Source organism: Sapajus apella, unplaced genomic scaffold, assembly GCF_009761245.1.
Source record: "Sapajus apella isolate SASKATOON/1434 unplaced genomic scaffold, GSC_monkey_1.0 scaffold167, whole genome shotgun sequence".
Classification (NCBI taxonomy): Eukaryota; Metazoa; Chordata; class Mammalia; order Primates; family Cebidae; genus Sapajus; species Sapajus apella.
Window position 1 is genome coordinate 2,148,981 of NW_022437107.1, and position 24,152 is coordinate 2,173,132.

The 24,152-nt window shown below is 54.4% G+C and overlaps 2 protein-coding genes and 1 long non-coding RNA gene across 5 annotated transcripts in view; 1 reads left to right on the forward strand and 2 right to left on the reverse strand.

Annotated features, from left to right (window-relative positions):
- Positions 1-245: 245 nt before the first annotated feature.
- Positions 246-913, reverse strand: LOC116542367. Its single transcript, XR_004265193.1, has 2 exons — positions 607-913; positions 246-510 (listed from the first exon to the last, which is right to left on the reverse strand). It is a non-coding gene; the product is annotated as an uncharacterized LOC116542367 (long non-coding RNA).
- A 126-nt stretch (positions 914-1,039) lies between these two features.
- The window catches only part of RASSF4 (Ras association domain family member 4), a 35,211-nt gene continuing 12,098 nt past the window's right edge, over positions 1,040-24,152 (forward strand). For 2 of the 3 annotated variants that reach the window (XM_032267245.1, XM_032267247.1), the window contains exons 1-3: positions 1,040-1,172; positions 11,753-11,852; positions 13,349-13,424. In XM_032267245.1, coding sequence (XP_032123136.1) covers positions 11,791-11,852; positions 13,349-13,424 — 138 coding nt within the window. In that variant the 5' untranslated portion in view covers positions 1,040-1,172; positions 11,753-11,790. Of the gene's footprint in view, positions 1,173-1,217; positions 1,409-11,752; positions 11,853-13,348; positions 13,425-24,152 lie in introns of those variants that run through there. The other variant, XM_032267246.1, reaches the window with a different exon arrangement.
- On the reverse strand, positions 18,226-21,013 carry DEPP1 (DEPP1 autophagy regulator). The gene is made up of 2 exons (XM_032267250.1): positions 20,609-21,013; positions 18,226-20,053 (listed from the first exon to the last, which is right to left on the reverse strand). Exon 2 carries the CDS (start codon positions 20,028-20,030, stop codon positions 19,395-19,397), a length of 636 nt encoding a protein of 211 aa, XP_032123141.1. The 5' UTR covers positions 20,031-20,053; positions 20,609-21,013; the 3' UTR covers positions 18,226-19,394.

Sequence of the window (24,152 nt, forward strand, 5' to 3'; positions counted from 1 at the left end):
ATGGAAGGGCCCCCAGACTGGGCATCTTTAGTCCTGTCACTTTTTGCAGGTGGGGGTTGCAATTTAGGTCATACAGCAGCCATACAAGCATTGGCACAGCCCCTCTAAGTCGGGGTTCAGGGACTTATGAGACTCAAATTCCAGGCTGATTTTGGTGCATGTGGCCACCTGCATTTTCTAAAAGATCCATATCAGATTCCAAAATGGCCATGAGACCCTAAAAATAATAGGAAATGCACATTGAATGAAACCAAAACTATTTATGTTAGGGGTAGGAGAGAACAGGTCCAGAGGTCAGAGGTGGGAATGATGAGATAAAGCAGAAATTGCAAATGTTTTCCACCAACCCCAGCCCCAGCCATGCCACCCCCACACCCCAGAAACACTGAGCTGGACTCAGTTCCCCAAATGGCCTGTGGTTTTCTGTCCTCTCTGCCTCCGTGCTGGCGATTCTTCGTGCAAGAGGCGGTGACTGGGAAAGACTAACTTCTTATTTACCAGATCGGATTTCTTAAACGAAAAGGAGTTCTAAGGCCATGCCAAGCAAACAGCCAGACTGTACAAAGGTGCCCCTTAAGCAATAAATAACAAAAGCTCCGGGTTTACGGATAAGCCTCCCCAGACCCCACGCCCCACCAGGCATGCATGCAAGCAACTGCAGTGAATGCAGCGCCTGCGCAGCGGCCTTTGTTGGCAGCCCAGGAGTCCGCGTTACCCCCAAAGTCCCTGGCCGCCATCCTCATTCCGAACCCCTCGGGGCTGAGTCGGGCTGCTTTCTACGCGCGTCCCGGGGCTCCCTCGAGAACTTAGGAGACGCGCGGCGCCCTGAGCAGTGGCCTGGGAACACCTGACACACCGCTCACCCCAAACCTTCCCCGCCGCCCCTAGGGCACCGCCCGGCTCCGCGACCATACCCGTGTTCCCGGGGCGGGGCGGGGCGGACGGGGCGGTGCCATTGGCCAGTGCGGAGTGAGGGGCGTGGCTGGGGGGGGGGGCGGGAGGGGCGGGGCCGGGGGCCTGGCGGGGCGAGAGGCGGGGCGAGGGGCGGGGCGAGGGTGGGCCTGGCCCCCGAGTCACTGAAACTCGGGGGCAGCAGGCGCTGCGGGCGCAGCTCTGGAGCAAGCGAGGGCACGACACATGCAGTGGCTTCTGGACTGCGCGATGACTGGACGGTGAGTGATGCACGAGCAGGAGAGTGCATGGGCGTCCATGGAGCACCCGCTCCGACCTGGGACTGCCACCAGGCAGGGACGCTGGAGCCTGGGCACTTGTACCCTTCGGCCGCAGCACGTAGGGTCCCTCCCCCTGCCAGCCTGGCGCATTGCGGGCCTCTGGCCCATTGCTGAGAGTGGGCACTGCGCCTAGCACCTCTGCTAAGCACTTTAAGGGCTACACCTGAGCACGGCAGGCGAGCACCGCCACTGGCTACACCTTTTTTGTTCACCTTGCCCTTAGCCAGTTTCCTAGAAGCACTGATCCTAGAGTTGAGGAGAGAGCCTAGAGGCCTCTGGCACAACTCTGATTTCACTGATGGAAATCCAAGACTAAGATAACAGCAGCAGGGGTCTGTCTCTCAATCTCTGTCTGCAGAGGGCTTGCCTTGCGCTGGGCTGAGTGCTTTATTTATGCCTCACAGCAAGTGAGATTCCTAGTTTCATTATCCCGTTTTCAGATGAGAAAATTGAAGCTTAAAGAGTTATAAAATTGACCACCTTTACTGAATGAGTTGGTAGTGGCGCTAGGATTTGAAACCAGGGCTTGGTATGCCTCTGCGTCTCTTGCTCTTCACCTCCAGTCTCCGGAGCTAAGCCTGCCTGCTGCCCAGCTCTTCTTGGCTCCTGACTCTGGTCCCGTCCTACACTTCCCACTTCCAAAAGATTCCTCCGTGTTTTCATTAACCTAGCATGGCCGAGGGAGGGAGGCCTCCTCTCACACCAGGATCAGTGCCCAGGCCGGGGCCAGCACTTTCTTAAAACACGGCAAGAAGAGCTTCAGGAGCCCCATTTCACAAGGAATTAAATAAGGTTGCACAGCAAATAAGGGCTGGGATTCTGGAATTTGAACCCAAGCAGGTTAGACTCCAAAGTCATGCTGTGCACTCACAGAGGAGACCCTCACTGGCTTTGCTGTAGTTTAACTGCCCACAGTACTAAGGTGTCAATCAGGATTTGTTGCCAGAAATCATTTAAAAAAAAAAAAAGTTAGAAGTGAATTGGTGAAGTAACAGATAAATGTAGACCCTCCTGCCTTCTGTTCTGTGGCGTTCCTTAGCTACTGCTGCCAGGACAGGAGCTTAGAGGAGAAGACGGAGGGAGAGAGTCAGGGGAGAAAGAGGAAGGGAGAGAAGAGGAGAGATGAAACTCATTAAGCTTCGGTTAAAAAAATGCTGGCTGGAAATTGTCATGGGCTGTTTCAGCACTTTGTCAGTGTATGTGAAGGCTGTTGTCATTAGTTCTAGCCATAATTCTCTCTGTGTGTAGTGCTGGTGATTTGACGATAAAAAGGTTGATGCCACAGATTAAAGTGTTCATCTGAAACTCAGGAGATGGAGCTGTATTTCCACCATGAACACTCCAGTGAGTGGCCTGGAGGTCGAGAACAGAATCAAGGTCCAGGGTCCCCCTGGATCAGGACCAAGTGGACCATGACAGATAATAAAGAACATGAATGCAACTTGGGTGTGTGTCAGAGTTCAGATTCTAAAAGTGCAAAGCCTCAAAGGAGAGACCCTAAATAGGGGGTGTGCCAGAAAGCCCTCTGCCCTGGGTCCCTGGGGCCTGGGGCCTGGTTTCAGGGGTCAACTCAGACTCTCTCCTCACTCATGGCCAGTCTTGCTGGGAGGCCTCACATTCCCATCTCTGGGAACCTGTCTCTCCAGATCCCCCGACTCCCAGTGTCAATAAGAATAGTAATGGGAGCTTCCTTTCATTCGGGTGAGGCTCACATAAGGCCCATCTTACAGGTCTCCTTGTTCGTCTTCACAAAAGTCATTGAGGATGATAGTTATTTAATTGATGAGGAGCCCAGGGTTCAGAAAGGGAACATTACTTGCTTAAGGTCACACAGCCAGAGAATCACAGAGCAGGGCTTTGAACCCAGAGGCTTGCAAACACTAGATGGTTATTCTTTCATGGAGTACATTTGGAGAAACTGTTTAAAAGTAAATAAAAATCAAATAGGAAGTGGCTGTACTTCCTGAAGCTTCTGCAGTTTTCTTTTTATTAAAAAGAAACTTGTAATTCCTGGGATCCCCTTTTCTGGCTGTCTGACCCTCTTCCCTAGGATGTACTGCTGAGGAAGAAACCTGGTACCCCATCCCTTTGCCCTGCCTGGCCTTGGGAAGCAGGGGTGGGATGTCATTCAGCCCCACAGCTGAAGACCCCAGCCCTTTAGTGCTGGGAAGATCCCTGAAGACACTCTATACCAGCTGCCACAACAGCTCTGGCTAAACTGAGGCCTGAGAGAGGTCACAGACCAAATCGATGCCACAGCAAAACTCGCATGCAAGCCTCTATGACGCTCCTCTTTCTTGCTGCGACGTTTCCACAGAGATTCTAAACCTGGGATCTGGGGATCTGGGAGACGTAGACAAGAGTTGTCTCACCCCCTGCAATGGTATGCAAAGTGTGTGTGTGTGTGTGCGTGTGTATGTGTATGCACATGCATGCGGACTGCAACAACATGCACACACATGCATTTTCTGGGGTGAGTGCACTAAGCTTTCAAGAGACTCCAAAGACTCTATGACCCAAAAGATTCTGAGACCCTTGTGTCTCACAGGACCCTTGTGCCCCCAGCTGCGACATGTGGCACACAGGCCGGGGGCAGTGGATAGCATGGGTGAGGGCAGCCGTCAGAGCGTCCAGAGCAGCCCTGCAGCAGCTGGCACCCGGGGGGTCTGCGCCTCTGCACTGCACTCCCAGCCCCAGGCAATCGGGATGTTGGCCAGTGCCCACTGTGAGCACCTGTCGGCCTGAAAACCATAGCTGAGATCTTTGTTTCTGTGGATCCCCTTTTCCATAGATGGGAGGTGAGCCTGGTTGGTGGGGAAGTTGGAGTGGTTCAGAGGGTTCCAGGGCCAGGGAATGTATATTTAAGGTGTAAGAGGGAGCAGGAGGACTGGAAATGGTTTTCTCGTCCCAAATTGCTTTGCCTTGAAACAAGGGCAAAAGCCAGAAGTCTTGCCCACTGGGAAGGCTGTTCTGCAATCTACATGGGTGCTCAGGGCCAGGCTCTTAGAGAAAGGGGAGCTGTGTCAGGGAGGCCTGGATGCTGGACTGGACTCAGGGACCTGTCAGTGAGAGCCCAGGACTGCAGCGAGGAGTAAAGTTGAGCCGGGCCTGTGGGGTCAGCCCAGGGCAAGGCGGGAGTGGAGGTGGAGGGGAGATCTATGCCCGCCTCTTCTAGACTTCCCTAGCCTCCATCACCTCCACCTGCACAGTGCAGAGTCTTCGGGGCAGGCAGGAGTGAGTCGAGCCAGAGGGGTGATGATGGGAGTGGAGAGGGGAGGTCTGGTGATTGGAACTGGCCAGCAGGCGGGGACAGCAGTGTGGGAGGAGGTGGGAGAGGCAGCTGCTGAGTCGTTGCCGTCCATCTACAACTGGACAACTGGTTCTCACCACAAAAATGCTTGGCTGAGGATACCCCCTCAGAGGCACCCGGTGCTGCAGACACTGCAGCTTCTTCCCCGGCTAGGCTCCTGCCATTTGCTGGCTAACATGTGCTAAGAGGGCCCTTTTAAAGGTTCATTGTCCTCGGCACCCTGCTGCCACTGTGGCATTCAAATGTGGTAGCCACGGACTGCAGCGGGAACTGAGTCCCCCCAGGAATACCGGCAGCGTGGCCTGCACCTGCCCCGTGGCCTGCGCCTGCCCCGTGGCCTGCGCTTGCCCTGTGGCCTGCACCTGCCGTCCTCCTCCAGTGGGAGCAGCTCAGGTCCCCAGCTGTGCCCCACACCCTGTCCTCCTTTCTTTTGCTTCTCAGGTCACTGTCTTTATGAGCTATTTGATTTAATCATGTTGAAATAAGAAAATAAAAATCACAATTTCAGGAAATGTTAAAACAGAGGTAACCAAGCTCTCAGACATCACAGACATGCTTAGAACATTTTAATTTGGATGCCCTTACATTTTCCCTTTTGCCTAGTGAGTACAACACCATCTATGTGGGCCATGTTTTTTGTAAGAAGGGACATTGTCAGATGGAAAAGTAGGCAGCACATAGTCTTAAAATAAAAGGCTTTCAAGTGGACTCAATTTCATGTCATGAAAGCCTTACTTCATTCGCCATCCCCTGCTCCTTTTGCCACTGGCTTGTAGGAATTGGGCCCCGGGGGTGACTGGAAGAATCAGTCGCCTTCTTCTGAAATGCCTGGTCCCACAAACCCATAAAAGGAAAGACAGCCCATGCCTAGCAGCTCTAAAGCCCTCAGAGGCCTTTGTCCCTCAGTAGCGACAGCAGGCGGTGGTGCTGGCTGTAAGCTCTCTCTGCACGGTGGCAGAGCAGCTGCTGAAGTGGAAAGGGAGAACAACTCGCTGCTTGTTCACTGGGACAGGTAGCCGTGGCTGGCAAGCTGCCCAGGGCCCTCCTCTGGGGCACAGAGAGCCCTGGCTACAGCTGAGCACTCCAGTGGGGACACAGTGTCCTCCAGCCTGGGAAATAGGCGTGGAGGCCTGACTGTGTCCTGGGGCCTGGGGGAGTGGGGAAGGCCAGGACAAAGAAGGCTGGACTTTCCCAGCAGAATGGCAGGGCTGGGGGGAAGGGAGGGCCCGCTGGCTGACTTGGCCTGTCCAACTGCATCTGTCACTCTGTGGTTTTGAGCCTGAGCCTGGGTGGCAGGCCAGCCCCGGCCCATCCTCTCCCGGCTCCTGCTGCCACCCATGCAGCCTCACTTTAATCCATTTGTGTAGTGGGCTTCTGCCTAGTATCTAGTTTCAAGATAAGGTTGTGCTGTTTATAAAAGGTTGAAAAATACTCCAGTAGAGATTCTCAAAGGCCCTGCCTCGTGCACTTGGAGAGTCAACGCAAAAGACTTCCAGGAAAATGCTCCAAATGGAGAGATGGCTCCCTTTCCTCTCCTGTTGAGTGTGCATGTTCCCCCTTGCAGCTTGCTCCTGCTACAGCTGTCTTTCAGACACCCCTGAGATACTCGTGCAGCTCACTGTGGAACTCACCCTGTGACATCAAAATGAATGAAATTCATCAAAATGAATGCAAGTCTGGTAAAGGGGATGGGTCGCAAGCACAATGCTGAGATCTGCAGTGAAATTCTGAGTGATCCCAGAGCTCAGGGAGACCAGGCGTTGTCTTCTTGCAGTGGAGGGGTGGGAGAGCCAGAGAGAACAAGTAACTTTTATAGGCTCTTGGCCCCTTAGAGGTTCACTAAAAATCGCAGACATGAGGCTGATTGATGAATGGGAGAAAAGGCATACACATTTACTTAAGGTGCATGCATAGGAGCCTGGAGAATGATGCCCCAGCTTCCCAGTGAGTTACAGAGACTTATATACCATTTTGAGGTTACAGAAAGAATGGGGGCTTAGAGTCTGTTGAAACAGGCTAGGGAGGAAGAGAGGCTTGGCTAGTGGAAGTGATCTTGTTATGTAGATGAAGCCTCCGTCAGAGAGACTTTTGAAGGTGTGGACTCAATCTCTCCTGGATGTGGGGAAAGGCCTGGAAAAGGGAAGGGGCCTGGTTGCGTTAATGGAGATTCTCTACAGATGCAAAGTTTCCCACTGGAGACACTCTGCCAGCCACGTCTTTCAGGATGGGCCAGTGGCAGCCATTTCAAAATATGTCAAAGAAGTCTATGTTGGGGATAAAATATTCTCATCTCCTTCCCTTGCTTATGTCCATGAAGCTATTGAGTGCCTCTCTCAAAGGAAAGACTGTCTGTGCGGAGCCCAGGTACCCACCCTGTAAGGCTCAGGACCCAGCCCAGCAAGCTGGAAGAGCCTCCCTTTGCTGCAGTGGGCCCTGCACCACCTCCTTCAGCCTTGCTCCCTGACTCCCCTGCCCTCCCCCGGGATGCTGTGCCCCATTCTCTGCCCCTGCTGTTTACCCTACAAGCCCACCTCCCCTTTATCCCTTCACTTTGCCATCTGCAGTCTAGGACTCTCCTTTACTTTCCTCCTGGTTTCTCTCCTCTGAGCAGCCGCCCCCAGCTGATGCCATCCAGTCGTGGCTGGAGACACCCAGCATGTTGGCTGCATCCTGTAAATAAGCAAGTGTGTGGGCAAAAGCACTCCTGAAGGCCAGCAAGGGAGGACCCTGCCTTTCAAGTAGTATTACCCAGAGCCCTTGCCACCACCTCACTGTCAACCATGGCAACCCCCTTTAATCTGTTTTGCATACATTTTCCACAGTTAAGAAAATTTCAAACCCACTGAAGGTCAATATTCTTGTTGTACAGCTGGGAAAATGAAGGCCCAGAGAAGAGAAGGCATGCAACTAAGCACCCCAGAGCTCTTCAGGAAGCATCTTCTATGAATAAGTAACTACTGCCTGACTTATGGGAAATTCCACTTCTAGGTGTTCCTACTACATACGGCAAAATCAACTTCTTCCCCACATGCTGTGGGAGACCAGAAGTAAATGTAAATCATGCCGTGTTGTGAATCAGAAGTCATAAACCAGAGCCCTACAGATACCAGTGGGCTCGGGGGGCCCCAAACACTGGTGGGACTTTGACCCCAGCTAGGGTCCAGACTCTTGACTCCTTGAATACCTTCTCATGTGAGTCGGAAAACAGTGAAAGTACACACTCAAGAAGTGGGAGTGTGCAAGGGAGCTGGGACCTGCTGCCTTGACGGGTTTCTTTAACCAAGGGGTGGCATATCCAAGAAGATTCCTGGAAAAAGGTGGAACTTTCTTGAAACTGTGGTGCTACCCATTTTTACACAAAATATGGGTGTTCCAGAACTGTCATGGTGCCCGTGGGTGTGTGATTTAGCGTCCCAGAGAGTTGCCCCATTAACGGGCATCTAGTGAGGTCCTGGAGAAACCTAGGTCGAATCCAGTGCCATGTCGGGTTCAGTCTGTGTAGCCAGCTTGGCCCACACTCTGACTTTTTTAGGGTCCTATGACCCTTAGCTTCTTATGACCCCAATTTTAAGTTTCCTTTTGCTGGTCGTGTGAAATGGCTGCCTAGAATTTTCTATTCTCCTGTGACCACCTGTGTTATTCTTGTCTCACTACTAGGTGTATCTGTCTTGCAAAGGTATTTGGTTTATTTATAAATATAAATATAAAATATTACATTAAATATATGGGGGTTGTTTTTGTTTTGTTTTTGTTTTTGTTTTTGAGATGTAGTCTTGTTCTGTTGCCCAGCCTGCAGTGCGGTGGTGTGACCTCTGCCTCCTGGGTTCAAGAATAGCTGGGATTACAGGTGCCCACCACCACACCTGGCTAATTTTTGTGTTTTTAGTAGAAATGGGGTTTCATCGCATTAGCCAGTCTAGTCTCGAACTCCTGATCTCAGGTGATCCACCCACCTCGGCCTCCCAAAGTGCTGGGATTACAGGTGTGAGCCGCAGCGCCCGGCCCCTATATGTTGTTTTAATGGATTATGTATTCCATGAGTTAGGCTGGTCTGGGTTATGCTGCGGTAACAAATCCCTGATACACCAGTGGCTTATCCTGGCAGAGGCTTCTTTCTCTTTCTCAGTCCATATCCAGTGTGGGTTGGCAGACAGTTCGGGTCCACAGTCACTCAGGAACCCAGGCTGACCATCAAGTAGCTGCACAGTTGAAACACGTGGCTTTCTGAGCCACCACAGCAGAGACAGGGGAACTGGAGGGTTGTGTGCTGGCCCTTAAAGGTGCTGGCCTGGAAGGCACCCACAGCACTTCTGTTCACAGCTCAGTGATCAGAATGAGGCCCACAGCCCCGGCTGTCTGCAAAGGGCATTCTAGGGACAGTACATACCTCTCTGCCAGCCACCCACCTTTCAGTAGTGAAGCATAGCCCTGAAAAAATGATTTCCGGCCTCTTCTGAAACGCCAGAAGAGTTGCCCCATCAGAGAAGGAATGTGCCCACTATTCCCTATGGACTCCATGACAAGTGTCCCTCAGTGGAGTCACCTCTGTGGCCCTTGGAGACTTTTACATTATTTATTCCTGCTGTATGTGCACAGCTCTGGAAGAGTAGACTTGGGGGAGTCTAGAAGCTTCTTGTATTTATTCAGCAATTTAACAACCATGTGTGGATTTCCTGCTCTGTGCCAGGCTTACGCTTGGTGCTGGAAACTAGTGGTAAAGTACCCTCTCCCCGTGTTCCTGTTCTTTTGGGAGGGAAGTCTGAACAAGAGGTGAGTTCTGCAGGGCCCGGTGGGGAAATGGGAGGAGGTGATGGGGCAGAGAGGAGCTGCCCTGACATGGAGTGGGGCTTCTCTGGCAAGGGTTTCCAGCAGAAGCTAACATCAGAGGACAGGAGTAGCTGGAAGCTGGGTTCTGAACAGAGAACAGCACTATAAAAGCCCTACGGGAAGAAAGAACAGAGGGCCCCTTGGGGGGGCGTGAACTGCTCAGTGGGTTCGGGGCTTAAAGCAGGAAGTTGGGGTGGAAGCTGGATACAGAGGAAGGCAAGAGAAAAAAACAACGCCTGTTATTTCGGGGTAAATGCAGCCCTTCCCGTAATGAGCTTGCTGAAAGCAAGACTTGGTTGTGCTGAAGACCCACAGAAGCAGTGTGGGCTGAGAAACTCAGTCCCACGGCTTGCCCTGGGCTGCAGTAGCCTTCTAGCTCACAAGCATATGAGGAACTACCCAGAGAGGGGACAGATCACTTTTTCCATGGGCAATCGGAGGTGCCTAGGAACTGAAACTTTATTTTGAAATCCTTGTTGCCTGGCCAAGAAAAATGCAAGAAGTCCACGACTCCCGGCCTTGCTGCTGGGGGCCTGACCTCTCTCCAGGCACAGAGGTGCCTCACTATGGCGCAAGGCGGAGGGGAGGTATGAATAGGCTGATCCTGAGATCCTCAGGACACCCGCTCCCTCTAATCCTTCTCTTCTTTAGGCCAACTGTATTTCCCTGCCTCTGGCATCACAGGTTCACGCAGGGCTGATGCCAGCACAGGGGGCAGGCTCGTCACATTTGCGGGTGTCAAGCAAGGAGGGAGAGAGCGAACTGGACCAGTCTGAGTGAGTGCCCGAGGAGACAGGCATTCTTCAAGGACAGGCTCTAAGGACATTAATGAATACAACAGCAGGTGGAGCTGAGCTTGAGTCCCAGGTAGCATTTGCACTTGGGGCCGGGAAGACATGATGGGTTTGTGTGAACAGATGTTGGGAGATTGTGAATGAGTGGAGCTCTATCAGGGGTAGAACGTAGTGTGGCCCCAGGCTGTGCCCCCTCCCAATGTGTCCTAACACCCCCAGCCCTGAACTTCAACTTGGATGATGGAAGATAGAGGAAAGGTCAGCACTGGAGTGAGTGCGTAAGAGTGTGTGTGCATGAGTGTGTGTGTGTGTGTGCATGTGATTGTGTTTGCATGTGTGTGTTGTTTGCATGTGTGCATGTGAATGTGTTTGTATGTGTTGAGTGTGAGTATATGTAGGTTTGTGTGTGCATGTCAGAGACTGTGTGTGTGCATGTGATTGTGTACATGCAAGTGTGTTTGTGAATATATGTGTGTATGTCTGGGAGTATGTGTGAGTGTGCGAGTGTGTGCGTGTGTGTGTATGAGTGCATGTGAGAGAGAGTGTGAGAGTGTGTGTATGTGTGTGTGTATGTGAAGCTTTACCTTCCTGCCCAGCATTCGGAGGACTTAGCCTTGATAAGAGTCCTTGGCCACATTAACAAGGGGAGAGAGAGGACGAGGAAGCTGTGCAGATGCCAACAGCGTGGAGAAAGCTCTGGTGGATTTACCTTCCGTGAAAGAAACCTGGGGAGAGCAGGAGCGGCTCCTCAAGGAGCACAGTCAAGGCTGTGCATGGAAAGAGGAAACTGTGTGTGTGGAACAGTGTGTGTGAACAGCTTGTGTGGATCCACTAGTGACCCTGTGGGCTAGAGATTACCCTGCTGCACAGATGAGGAAAAGAAAGCTTGGGAGTTTAAGTCACTGCCCGAGATCAGTATAGAGAAGGAGCTAAGAGACCAGAATCAGGGGTCCAAATGCTTGTGCTGGGACAGCGGCTTTGCTGCTTACTTCCTGGTAATCTTGGGCAAAGTGCTTCAGCTCTTGTCCCTGTCTTCTCATCTGTAAAATGGGAAAAGGGTGAAACTGACCTCACAATATTGTTGTAGGAACTGGATGAGATAACTCAGAGAAGATGCCAACCGTCTACAGCACGTAGGGAACACAGTGCCGACTGACCCACTGCCAGGAGAGCCCGGCTCAGTGGGAAGGGAGGAGACAGGCCCAAGGTAGCTCCGGAGGATTCCAGGAGCAACCGAGGCAGAAGCCATCTGTCAGGGTGTCCCAGCCAAGGGAAGGGAGCACGTGTTCTAAATGCTTAGGAGACGGATCCGGATTCCTGGGGATTATGGAGAGTCTTCTGGGGTGGGCGGTTGAAAGGACCAGTGTCACTGGCTCACCATGACCTTGCCCAAGCAAAGGCAGCTTGGCTGACGTGTAATCATGTGGATCTGGGCCAGACCCTTTCAGCTGCAGTCACCTTGCGCCCAGGCGGTGTGATGCCAAGGCCGACGGTGTCTGTGCCAGGGCTGCAGGTGCTGGGCACTGGGTGCTGCACTGGCCGGTGCTCCTCTGGTTCACCTGTCTATGTATTATTCCTTGTCTTCCCAGCAAGTAAATTCTAGGTCTGCAGACAAGAGGAAGAGAAGATGAAGGAAGACTGTCTGCCAAGTTCTCACGTGCCTATCAGCGACAGCAAGTCTATTCAGAAGTAAGCCTTGGTGTGCAGGTGGGGTGGAGGGTCTTCACATTTGCCATTTCCCTTGTCCTGGGCAGCCTTTAGGTAGAGGGGTTCTGAACACTTGTTCAGAGATCTGATGAGGTGCACTGGGGGGCAGCGATGGGGTGCTTCTTTTTGAGCCTGTCCAATAGGGGATCCCCAACCGCACATGACCATGGCTGGGAGGCATGGGCCATAGAACAGAGGCTCCAGATGCAGGCACTTTATATGAAATAAGTGTGTACAAGGCCTTATTATAACCTTACATTGATTGCATGTTGACAAATAGTAATTTAGATATATTGAGTTCAATAAAATGTGTTATTAATGCTAATTTCACCTATTTCATTTTCCCTTCTGTATCAATAGGCCATTTTTGTGTTGCTATAAATAGCTGAAGCTGGGTAATTTATAAAGAAAAGAGATTTAGTTGGCTTCTGGTTCTGGAGGCTGTACAGGAAGTGTGGTGCTGGCAACTGCTCAGCTTCTGGGGAGCCTCAGGGAGCTTCCGGTCATGGTGGAAGACAAAGGGGCAGCAGGCACTTCACACAAGCGAAAGCAGGAGCAAGAGAGAGGGAGTGGAGGGCAGTGCCACACACTTTTCAATGACCAGACCTCATGTGAACTCAGAGCAAGAGCTCACTCATCACCACTGGGATGGCCCCAGCCACTCAGGAGGGATCTGCTCCCATGATCCAAACACCTTCACCTGGCCCCACCTCCAACAATTCCACATGAGATCTGGGCAGGGACACACATCCAAACCGTATCACCCCCTAACATGTAAAAGATTGAAATTACCAGTGTGGCTCACATCCCACGTCTGTTGGCCCCGCTGCCCCACAGAGCCCAGCTTGGGTTCAGGCAGCTGTCTGGCCTCCCCTCCCCCCAACATCAGCCAGGCTGTGGCTTTCCCTTCGGGAAGGGAGACAGCATTCAGGCAGAGTGGCTTACTGCAGATTTCAGGGCCTTACTCACAGGACTTTCACCTTCATCCCTCTGCTGCACCTCCGGAAAGTCAGGGTGGGGAAGAGGCAGGCACCCCTCAGGGTGGCCCATAGCAGCCACAGCAGGCCTTGTAGGACATGACATGGGGAAAAGCAAGAGGCTATACAATGCCACAAGCAAGCCCAGGGCATTTACTGTGAGGAAGCAACGCATGTGGAGGGCAGGGAGGCTGCCAGGGCTTTACCTGTGACAGTGAAAATGTCGGCACCCTGGACATCCTGGACCAGACATGGGCCTGTCCCGAGAGTCTCACCTCCTCCTCAGCCCCACCCCTACGCCTCCCACCAGGGCCACGTGCAAAACCATCTGGGAGACCACAGGGTGCATCGCGATGACAGTCTAGTCTCCGCTGGTCATGCCTGGCCAGCGAGACGGGTGCTGTCATACTCCTGTTACAAATGAGGAAACAGAGGACAGGGAAGCCAGAAGCTAACCACACCACACCCCAGGAGTACATGTGTGTCTTTCCTTTTCTCTAGGTCGGAGCTCTTAGGCCTGCTGAAAACCTACAACTGCTACCACGAGGGCAAGAGCTTCCAGCTGAGACACCGCGAGGTGAGCCTGTCGCTCTTGTTCATGGGATCACCATGTATCCTGCGAGGCCCTGCCTGACACCTACTGTTTCAGGGTAGTGATGAAGACCATCCCCTTCACTCTCACCAGTGGCCCAGTTTGGACAATTAATTATATGGTCACTCTCCTCACTTACCTCTGACCCTGAGTCAGGAACCAGATTACCAGCAGGCAGGTCATCTCCCTTGCAGAGGGTCAGCACATCCCTTCCAGAGTTCCCAGGAGCAGAAATCACCTTGGGGGCCTTCCCCCTTCCCCTGAGACCTTTGATCAGGTGAATGGCTGCTGAGAGCAGTCCTTCCTCTGCCCAGCACACCACTCAGCAGATGGAGGAATCAGTCCCTCTCTGTTCCCTGCTGGACCCGCCACATATCTGCAGGGTCTCACTTGGTCTACAGAGCGTCATGGGAGCCCCAGGTACCCAGTGCTCTCATTTGTAAAGTGGGGTGTGGGGCTACATGGGGGCTTACAGGCTCAGATACTCACAGCAGGCAGCACAGGTGTGGGAAGTGGGTCCCCACCAAAGGAGTCGGCCACCTATCAGATCAAACCCATCCCTGCTGTGCGGGACCATGGGCCTGGTGTAGCTAGACCCTTTCTGATTTTTCAAAAGAGGATAGATATCTTGAATTTCATGAGGAATTTCCCAAATCTTGAAACATCATGTAGGCTAAATACACGTCTGATGCCAAACACAGCCCTTGGGCACCGGCTGGACTCCGCAGGGCCTAGGCTTGGGGGTCCACGCACTGGGCAGGGCAAGTGGAGCCCTCGTCTTGTCATTCACATCCTCTGGTGGTTCACATGGGAAACTTGGTGGGGCTTTGTGCCCCTATCTTGGTCTAGCTCAACATATTTGTACCACCTAATGGCAAGTCTTATCGTGGTAAGGCCATTTTGGGGGGTTTCTGCAGTTGAGATGGGGTTGGCTCCTGGACTTTCTCCCATCCATCAGCGTCTGACCAGGACTGATGGATTCTAAGTGCCCCTTTGTTGTTGAACAGAGGAATGGGCAGGGACCCCAGGAAACCCAAGACCTCCTCACTAGTCCTAGTCCTCCCTCTTCCGTAACTCAGACCCCCTTCTACAGCTCCCAGGGCAAACTAATCCCACCATCCAGGCAGCTCTGGGCAGCCGGGAGTTGCCAGTTAGTGGCAGGTCAGAGGGCAGGCTGGAACCTGCTGCCAGACAGCCTTAGCCAGCCCCTGAGGTGCCCCCTGCTCCAGGCCAGATGTCATACCCTTCGGGAGCTTCTGGCTCCTGGTCCAGGCTGTGCTGGGCTGCCTGTGACCACCAGGCATGGCACAAACCTCACGCTCCACCTCCTTGACCTGCCCAGGCCACGGGGCCAACAGCTTGCTCCGCTCCCTCTCCACCTGCCTCACCTCTTCACACTTGCTTCTGTAACACCTGTCTCACCCTGCCTGCCCTCGTCCTGCACTCCCCAGGCCCTGCACCCTGGGGGTCCCTGTGCAGAGTTGGTGGATGACTTAACCAGCAGGTACAGGCCTAGAGAGAGTTGGGGTGAGTCCTGATTCCTGAGCTCCTGTGCTGGGTGGCAGGAGGCAGTAGGTAATGGGGCGGCAGGGATTTCCATCTGTGCTGCTAACACATACCACTTCAGATCTTCCGGTGGAGGCCTGGGGTGTGGTCGTGGCTGTTCTTCAGCTCTGGCTGTTCAGGGATTGATCTAAACCCCAGGTGGCTCTCCACAGGTGATCCAAGCACCAGCTGCCCTGGGAACATGTTAGATATGCAAGTTTCTACCACTCCCCTTCCCTCCGCTCCCCCCCCACCCCCCGGCCTGCTGAACAGAAAACTCTTGGTCTTCCAGGGCATTCTGGTGGAAGGTCAAGTTTGAAAACCACTAGTCAGAGTTTAGTCTTGGCACTTGAGATTCACCAAGATAATCCCCTCTGTAGGAACCGCTGTTGGGGGTGGGAAACCCCAAGAGCCTCTGCTGTGCGTTTGTGGTTTGCGTGTTTGCGTGTGGGGGACAGCCGCATAGAGAAGTAGGGACTCCAAGGCCGGGAAGAGGTGTTCTGGACAGCCCCTGATGATAGAAAGTAAATCCACCGGGGGAATTTTCCTGTCCCTAACTCTGAAGAAAGTGTGAGGGTTTGACCTGATCTGCATGGAGCCAGAAAGTACCTTTCAGGAAACTTCTGCAGCCTTAGCAACCCAGGGGGTACCGGCCTGAAGAAGTGTGTGTTTTTGCTGGGTCACAATCACCACATAAGACAAGGCTGCAGGCTGTGACACTGATAGGCACAACAGTCAGCCCCTCCAGGTCTCACTGGGGCCCTAGGATGCACCCGCCACGACCTCATGGGCCTCTGGGCACTTGCTGTAGGGGCAGAGCCATCTCAGGCCAGTCTCTCCTCACCACAGGCCCCAAGGGCTGGGCAGGCAAGAGGAACGGACACTTCCCCAGGGAACCTCCAACGCACCAGGCACTTTGCCTCTCCTTTAATACAAGGTAATATAAGAATGACCATTTTCCAGGGAAATAAATTGAAGCTCCCAGAGTCCAAGGTCACATTGCAGTAAGTGAAAGGTGCTGGCCATGACCCCAAGATCACAGCCACTTACAAATCAGCAATACCATTTCCAGCATTAAGCTTTAGAGATCTCCACCCAGTGTCAGTGAACAGGTCCCAGGGATACAGGGAGCTGTTTATTGCCTTAAGCCCCAAGCTAAGGGTCTCTCAGGCTGGCGAGGGACTTACCACCCGGCGTGCCCTCCCAGAGCCGCCTGGAAGATTCCGCGCCCCCCACCCCGTGTTGTCACGCCCCCCACCCTCCCCTCAGCACCTGCAGCCTGAGCAGTAGGGTTTGGGGCACCTTTTCCTCCACTGTCATCCCAAGTCTCAGAAGGTGGGCAGGGCCACGCCTTGGGGCCAGCATCTCCCTGTGAGCTTTGTCCCCGCTTCCGAGGGGCTAGAGGAGAGACGCCCTCTCTGGAGGCTGAGGCGCCGACTTCCTTTATTGCGAACTTTGCCTTTGGGATAATTTTGCTTGTATTACAACAGAAGGCCTGAGCAATAGGGGGCAGTCTGTGCCTTTTAAAGATGGCAAAGGGCTTTTACCAGGCTGGCAGGTATCTCAAAACAAAAACGGACCGCCGGGAAAAGTCCTTACATTGTGTAAACCCAGGTCTCTCCACTAGCAAGTGTGCCCCTGGAAGCCCTGCCCTCCTCGTGGACTGCTTGCCGGCCCCGCCCGCGTGGGCGGCGCTGAGGCTTGGGGACGCCCCCTGCTGACCGCGGGCGCGCACCACAGCCAGCCCCGCCCCACACCCAGCCCCGCTCCTCTGCCCCGGGACCCCTCAGCAATGCGGGAAACGAAAAGGGCTTCCTCTGGTCCGGGAGCTCTGTCTCTCGCAGGGGTGCGGAAAACCAGCAGCCCACCTTGGGAGAGTTGCCCTGTCCCCTCTCCGAAGGCCCGGCAGACCACTGGCCCCCGGAGTGACTGGCCAGCACCACGAACAAGTTTTCTGGGAGTCGCAAAGCGCTTCCCAGCCTGCCGGCTCTGGGCAGGGCCTTGTGTCCCACTCACTCCCTTCTCCACCTCCCACCCTCACCCACCCCCTCACCTCCCACCCTCACCCACCCCCTCTCCACCTCCCACCCTCACCCTACTCCCACTCCCCTCTCGACCTCCCACCCTCACCCCACCCCCACTCCCCTCTCCACCTCCCACCCCCACCCACCCCCTCTCCACCTTCCACTCTCACCCCACCCCCACTCCCCTCTCCACCTCCCACTCTCACCCCACCCCCACTCCCCTCTCCACCTCCCACCCCCATCCCATCCCCCATCACACCCCACCCCACTCCATCCCATCCTACTCCCCTCTCCACCTCCCATCCTCACTCCCTTCTCCATGCCCCTCTCCACCCTCCTCCTCTCCACCTCCTACCTCCACCCCTACTCCCCTCTCCACTCCCTTCTCCACTTCCCACCCCCAACTTCCTTCTCTACTCCCCTTCCACCCCCACCCCCTCTTCACCCCCACTCTCCTCTTTACCTTCCATCCCCACTCCCCTCTCCACCTCCCACCCCGGCCCCATTCCCCTCTCCATCTCCCATCCCCACTCCCCTCTCCACCCCCCCTCCACCTCCCACCTCCACCCCCACTCCCCTCTCCACTCCCACCCCCACTTCCACTCTCCTTTTCACGGCCCTGTCTACACCCCCTCTCCAGTGGCTAGTAAGAGAATAGGACTGCTCTACAAGGGCCCCACCAGGAGGCTTAGCATGAAGGGAAGGGAAAGGAAAGGAATTTCCCTGGGCCTCTCCGCAGGAGCTTGGGACACTGTCAGAAGCCCCCACCCCAGGGAACGCCTTCCTGGGTCTCCTCACACTGCCAGACCTCTCCAGATGCAGTGGGGTGGCTTCTGAGCATGGGGGAGTCTGCTGACGTCATCCTCATTGCTGGACTCTCCCTCTGACCCAGTTTGATGACACTTGGCAGAAGGGGCTGTAGTGAGGCTGGGCCCAGCAAGCCTGGACACCCCCGCCAACCCCCACTCCACCTTGGTGGGTGATCTCTCCTGAGGGTGATGGTTGGCTGAAGGCTGCCCTACACATTTGCCCAAGGTCAGGGACCTGCAGGTTTGAGACCATCACAGATACACAGTGGGCTGCGGCAGATACAAACATTTGTCTATGGTGCTCATAGCGGCAGCCCAGGTTCATATGCGCAGGTTCCCAGCCCTGGCAGGGTGTGAAAGACACTTGTTGATGTCCCCGTTTTATAGGTAAGGATACTGGGTAATTAATTGCTTGTCTGAAACTTTTTCCTTTTAATATGGTTAACATTCTGTCTCCCCAGAAAACACACATAACAGGAGACAGATAAACATTTAACAAGTCCAAAGCAATTAAAAATAGCCACAAAAAAGAGAAAGACATAGACTGATAGCTCACAAAGCAAGGTGGCAGAGACACGCCCGGGTGAGCTGAGCTTGGCTGTGGCCCCCAATTCAACCTTTCTCCTCTCCTTTCTCTGTCCCTTCACTTCTGACCACAGCCAGCCTGATTCCTGTTCCCTGACGCTTCACCTGCCTCAATAAGGAAGGAAATTTCCCTCCTCCCATCCCCTGCCTTCACCTGCTTGCTGCCAGATGCCTCTAAGAACTGGGGTCCTCCAGACTCCAGATGCCCCGGCCTGGGCCTTAGGACATCAGCACTTATCCAGTGGAGGGCAGCTGGAAGGTGCCCCGATTCCCACCCACAGTTGGGATCCTGACCAAACCATGAGGCTCCTGGGTGGAGGTGGTGTGAGGTGGGGATGGTGGGCTCAGTGGTACAGATTCTGTCTTGGCCATCATCATGGGGAACTCTCCCAGTGCCACCATAGGATGTAGGATTTGTAGCCAGCAGTGCCCCAGTGATGCCAGGTGACAGTCCCCCAAAACACAGCAGTGCATTTGCTAAGACTCCATGTGTTCTCTTGGGCCTCACGGAACATGGGCTTTGAGTGGGGGCCAAAAGGTGGACTTGGGAGTGCCCAAGGCCCTGCTCTGAAACACCTAGGGGGCTGGCACCCGCTACCCTCACACCCCTACCACCAGTTTCCCCACTAGCTACTCAGCGAATGGGCTCCTGTCATGTGTTCACTCATCAGAATGGCCTGGGAGGCAGGTGCCAGTAATTATTTGCGTATTACCCATGAGAAACTGAGGAACACAGATGTTAAGTCATTTGCTCAAGGTGGTCAGCCAGCAAGGATCAGAGCAAATGGGATTGATAATATCTCCTCACGTGAGACAGGCAGTTAACATTTTCAGAGGGGGTCGGTCTCAATGTGAACTGCCCACACGGGGCCTCCTGCAGAAAAGCATTTCCCTTCCAGACACCTCCCAGGGACAGTGACCACCATGGAGGAGACGAGAGGAGACGCAGACCCGGTGGCGTGCTCTTTACAGAAGACTTTATTGGGGAGGGGTCAGAGTTCATGGATAACCGGGAGGTGCAGGTAGAGAGTTCTGAGGACACTGCCCGGGCGGGGGCTGTGGGGGGAGGCTGTGGCCTGGCCAGGCTGCCCAGAAGTCCGGCTTCTCAGGTCAGAGCTGTGCTGCCCATCCTGTGGCGGTCTTGCCAGGGAGTGCCCAGGCATCCTGGCTTCACAGAGCCTCCCTCTGGGGGCCCCTTTGGCCTTGCCACTGTCCATATGTCTGTGCGGACCGCAGAGGCCAGCAGAGGGGCCAGTCCGTGGCAGGTCCCTCCGGCTTGGCTGCTTTTCCGGGAACTCCCCAAAAAGCCAGTCCAGGGGGTCCACAGCATCGGCCGTGGGCAGTGTGGGCTGCTGGCCACTGAAACGTGCAGTGATGTCCCGCAGGGACACCGCAGGGTGACCCTTCCGGCAGGCCTGGACTGGCCTGTGAGGTGGCCTGGGGTGGCCTTGGGCTGTGGCCTTGTCCAGCACAGAGGTGGGCTGTGCCAGTCGAGATATGGACCTCACGTAGTCATCCAGGCTAGGGGAGGTTGGAGGCTCCTGCCCAGGCCCCCCAAGCAGCATCTCCTCTGTGGTCTCCTGAATTGTGGGCAGATGGGCCACGGAGAGCAGCAGCCGGGACCTCATCACTCTAGTGAGAGGAGGCAGCACCTGTCGGGAAACAGAGGCCAGGTTGCGAGGGCCTGCCATGCATCCCACGGCCCCTCAGGGTCCCCACGCTCGTCTGGGACTGCCTGGAGGAATCCTGTGCCCTGAGAGCAGTTCTAAGTCCACAGAGCCCAGACCAGAGTGCAGACTCCTGGGCTTTTTCTTCCTGTTTAGGTTAAAAGCCCACAGGCTTAAGATTTTATCATGAGGGTTTCACAATGTGCCCAGATAAGACAACCCAACTTAACATTAACACTGGTCAGAGAAAACCTGGGTTTAAACCCAGGATCGGCCAACGCACTGACCTTTGGCAAGGCCACCTCTCCAGGCCTCCACTTACCCATCCATAAAACAGGGTTGCAAATACCCCTGGCAGGGATGTTGTGGGAAACGCCTGAAGAAATAGCATCTGAATCCCTTTAAATGTAAAGCCCTCTACAGGCAGCCCTGGTCTCTAGGCCATAGGGAGGTTGTGCAAGTTCAGGCTGGGAAGTGCCCTCAGAGATAAACAAAGCCCTTGTGTGTTGTCTCGAATCCAAGGGCAGCTGCTTCCTCTTACCTGGAGCCGAGGAGGTTTGAGGGTGGCAGGAGAAAGGATGAGCAGGGACAGTGCAGTCTACAGGAAGCCCCTGGGAAGCTTGGGGGCCGAAGGGTGGAGGGTCCGGCAGGGGGTCCAGCGTGGGGTGGCCGGGAGGAGGACGATGCACTGAGTCCTTCTGAGTCCCACAGCTCACCGTGGCAGCCTCTTCCCTGAGCTCTCTGAGGAACCTCAGCAGGCAGCTGCTTTTATACCTTCCCACCAGCTATCAATCACTGTCACGAGGGCCAAAAATAGCCTGCTCAGGGAGGCTCTCTTAGGAAAACAGCTCGGTGGGCGGGGCTTGGCCCAGCTGCTAGCTTGGAGGTGTCTTTCTGCCTTTGGGAGGCTGGGGAATGTTTACGCTGCGCTGCGAGGCAGGAAAGGGGTGAGCCCACTGCTGGTCACCTCGGGGCACTGGGAGAGGGAGGGGTCCCTTCTACCCCGAAGCTTATTCCCCACTCTATGACACCAGCCCGTGCTGACCCCACGCCTTTTGCTGGTCCTTGCAGAGCCCTAGGCCTGCACCTGTGAGGCTGGGCCAGGTCCTTGGCAACTTTGATAAAAAGCCAGCAGTACAGGGCCACATCCTGGAGGCAGCCGACGCGAGGTCCCTAGGCCTGCTCCCAGGAGAGACACACCCCCCACCCATGGGACCAAGGGCGGTCTTCGGGGTTTGACCCTGGTCTTGCTGCACCCCAGATGGGGTGCTTCTGAGGATTGGTTTACTTGTTTACCAGATGTGCAGTGCTGCTGTGTGCACTGACTGCTCTAAGCACGGCAAACGTAGCAGCAGACCAAGGCGTGGCCTCCTGGAGCTCATATTCTAGTAAGAGGGCAGATCAAGCCAGAGATGAATGGGTGCTGCGATTCAGGCACCAAGAGCTGCCTGAAGGAAAAGTAGAGTATCACGGTGGGGCACACTGGTGGGCTGCCACCGCAGGTACGGTGGTCAGGGGTGTCCCCCCTAAGAGCCGATATGGTGCGGAGACCTGAAAAAAATGGGAAAATGCACATTCTGGGTGGCGAGGCAGCACGTGCAAAGCCCCTGTGGTGAGAGTACGCCGGATGGATGTGCTCAGAGCACAGCAAGGGGCCCACAGACTGGCGCATGTAAGAGGGGTCAGTGGGCCTTGGCGTGGATGCTGAGTTTCCCTCCAAGAGGGAGGGAAAGACACTGCAGGGTTTGAACAAGGGCAGGGCAGTCTGGCTTCTGCTTCAAAAGATCGCTTCAGCTGCTGGGCCTGGGCTGGGGCAGGTTGGGGGGCGGAAGCTGCCAAGGAGCACCTGGACAGCTTAGAAAGCCACTGCCTCTGTCCAGGAGTGACTATGCCAGGAAAGGAGGCTGCCAAGGACAAGGGAGGCAGCCGCTAGGAAGATCCCGCACTCCCCAGACAGGCCATAGATCTTCTGCCCCAGTCCCAGCCACAGCCCCACCTGGAACACGCCTGCCTTGTGCTGCAGGTAGGGGAGTCACCGAGAGGTAGCCCAAGCCTGAGTTCTGAGTACTGGGCAGATCCCAGACTCCCCAGGCAAGCAAGAGGAACCGGAAGTCCCAAGTCCCTGGATTCTAGGTGGAACCCCACGTGAGGAAAGGCATGGAGGCAGAGTGCCTGAGACAGTGACCAGGATTTCAGTTGCACATGCGCTTCTCACCTTGCCCAAGCTCTTACCACTTTAGTAGACCCTTTGTCTGTTTCTCTGGCTCTTTGAATTTGTTAGCAATGAGCAGATTAGTCAAGAGACTGAAAGGAGGAGGGAGATGGAAGAATTCGCTGCTGGCGGACAGGGCTGTCCCTCCATTCAGATTCAGCCAAGCTGGGGGAGGGTAAACAGTGGTGAGCAGGTACGCTGAGAGCACACATGCCACCTGTGCAGGGATATCTGGCCTGAGTCATGTCCCCATGACAAGCCAGCCTGTCCCCCAGTACAGCCAAGCCCCTGACTTTGTCCAGGCAGGTCCCCAAGTCAGTGCCACCTGCTCAGCTTTCCTCTGTGTCCCCCTTCACCTGTCTTCCAGGGTTCAGTGAACAAGCACCTCCTCCAGGAATCTCCCTTGCATCCCCTTCTGCATCCAAGCCTGAGCACCTCATGGCCAGGGCTATATCTGCTCCAGCTCCCTCTGCCTGGGGTCCAGGGTGGGGCTGGAGGGCAGTGGGTCTCCATGAGTGAGCCATCATCCCCACAGGCTCTCTCCACTGAGAGGCACCTGAGGCCAAGAGGCAAGAACAGAACCCCCATGAACCTTTGAACTCCATGCTGGCCTCACCTTCATAGTGAGCTCAGTGACACATCGTGCTTGTAGAGCGCCAGTGAGTATCAAAAACAACCCTGGTTTCTGCTTGTTTGTTTTCCTTTTTAGCAGATAGTGCAAGGTCATATCTGGAAGCCGTGTGTATTTTTGATAACCTTCAAGTTCATTGTTTTCTCTTTGGATGGCAGGATGTTTGAACCCAGAAACCCCATTGCTAATTTGCCATTGAAATTCACACTGAGCAGGGTCTTCCTGAGTGCTGCCAGGGATATGAAGAAATTTCCTTGGTGTCCCTGTTCTCACAGGGCTTTTGGTGCCAACGAGGAGAGCGAAATGGGATTTGTGAATCTAAAATATGGGTCAGAAATACTGGATGATTCCACTTATATAAGGAATCTAAAATAGGCTTTTCGAGGCAGAGAAGGAAAATGATGATTGCAGGGACTGGGGGAGGGGAGGAGGAAATGGCAGTTGCTATGCGGCTGATATAATGTTTCGGTTATGCAAGATGAATAAGTCCTGGATATGGGCTGGACAGCATAGCGCCTGCAGTGAACAATACAGTATTGTGTACTTCACAGCTTGTTTAGAGGGTAGTTCTTATGTTAAATGTCTTTACCACAATGTAACACAAATAAATAATAAAATTAAATGTTGGTTGAAATGGAAATGGGAGAATGACATTCAAAGTTAATTGTGGAAAGACTAGAGTCAGAGCAGATTAGGAGTGCGCAGTTTCGAGACTGCGGCTCTGGAGAGAGGGCCCCTGACGTTGCCAGCAAGTGTTCTGGCAAATGACGCAGCTGGCCAGGCTCACGCACGGAGTGACTGGGATTGGCACAGAGCACTGGGGTGGTCTTGCAGAGACTGACACCTGGAATAGGTCAGAGGCACTGAATCAAGGGCCTGATGGGTGCCAACCAGCACTAGCAAGGTGCCTGCAGAGAACTCTGTTGATTAGGACCCCAGGTTGGCAGCAGGAGAGGAGCCATATCACCTGCAGACCTAAGAAAACTGAGGCAGGTTGGAGACATGGGATGAAGGCTGTTGTAGAAATTCTGCTGTGGGTCGTAGGGCTAGTGATGTCCTAGCAGTGGTGAGAAAAGCAAGACCTGCTGTCAGCCGTGGCGAGTGGATGCTGCTGCTGTCGGGGGGCACCGCGAGAAGGATAAGGCTGAGACACAGCTGGGACAGAGAGCACCCACTTCCGCTCTGGTGGGCGTGGGACCCCACAGGGCCTGGTGGCCACAGGACCTGGTGGCGCAGGATC

What these genes read in the sequence shown, in the direction of transcription:
- DEPP1 (XM_032267250.1), bottom strand. Translation starts at nt 20,030, where the DNA reads ATGAGGTCCCGGCTGCTGCTCTCCGTGGCCCATCTGCCCACAATTCAG.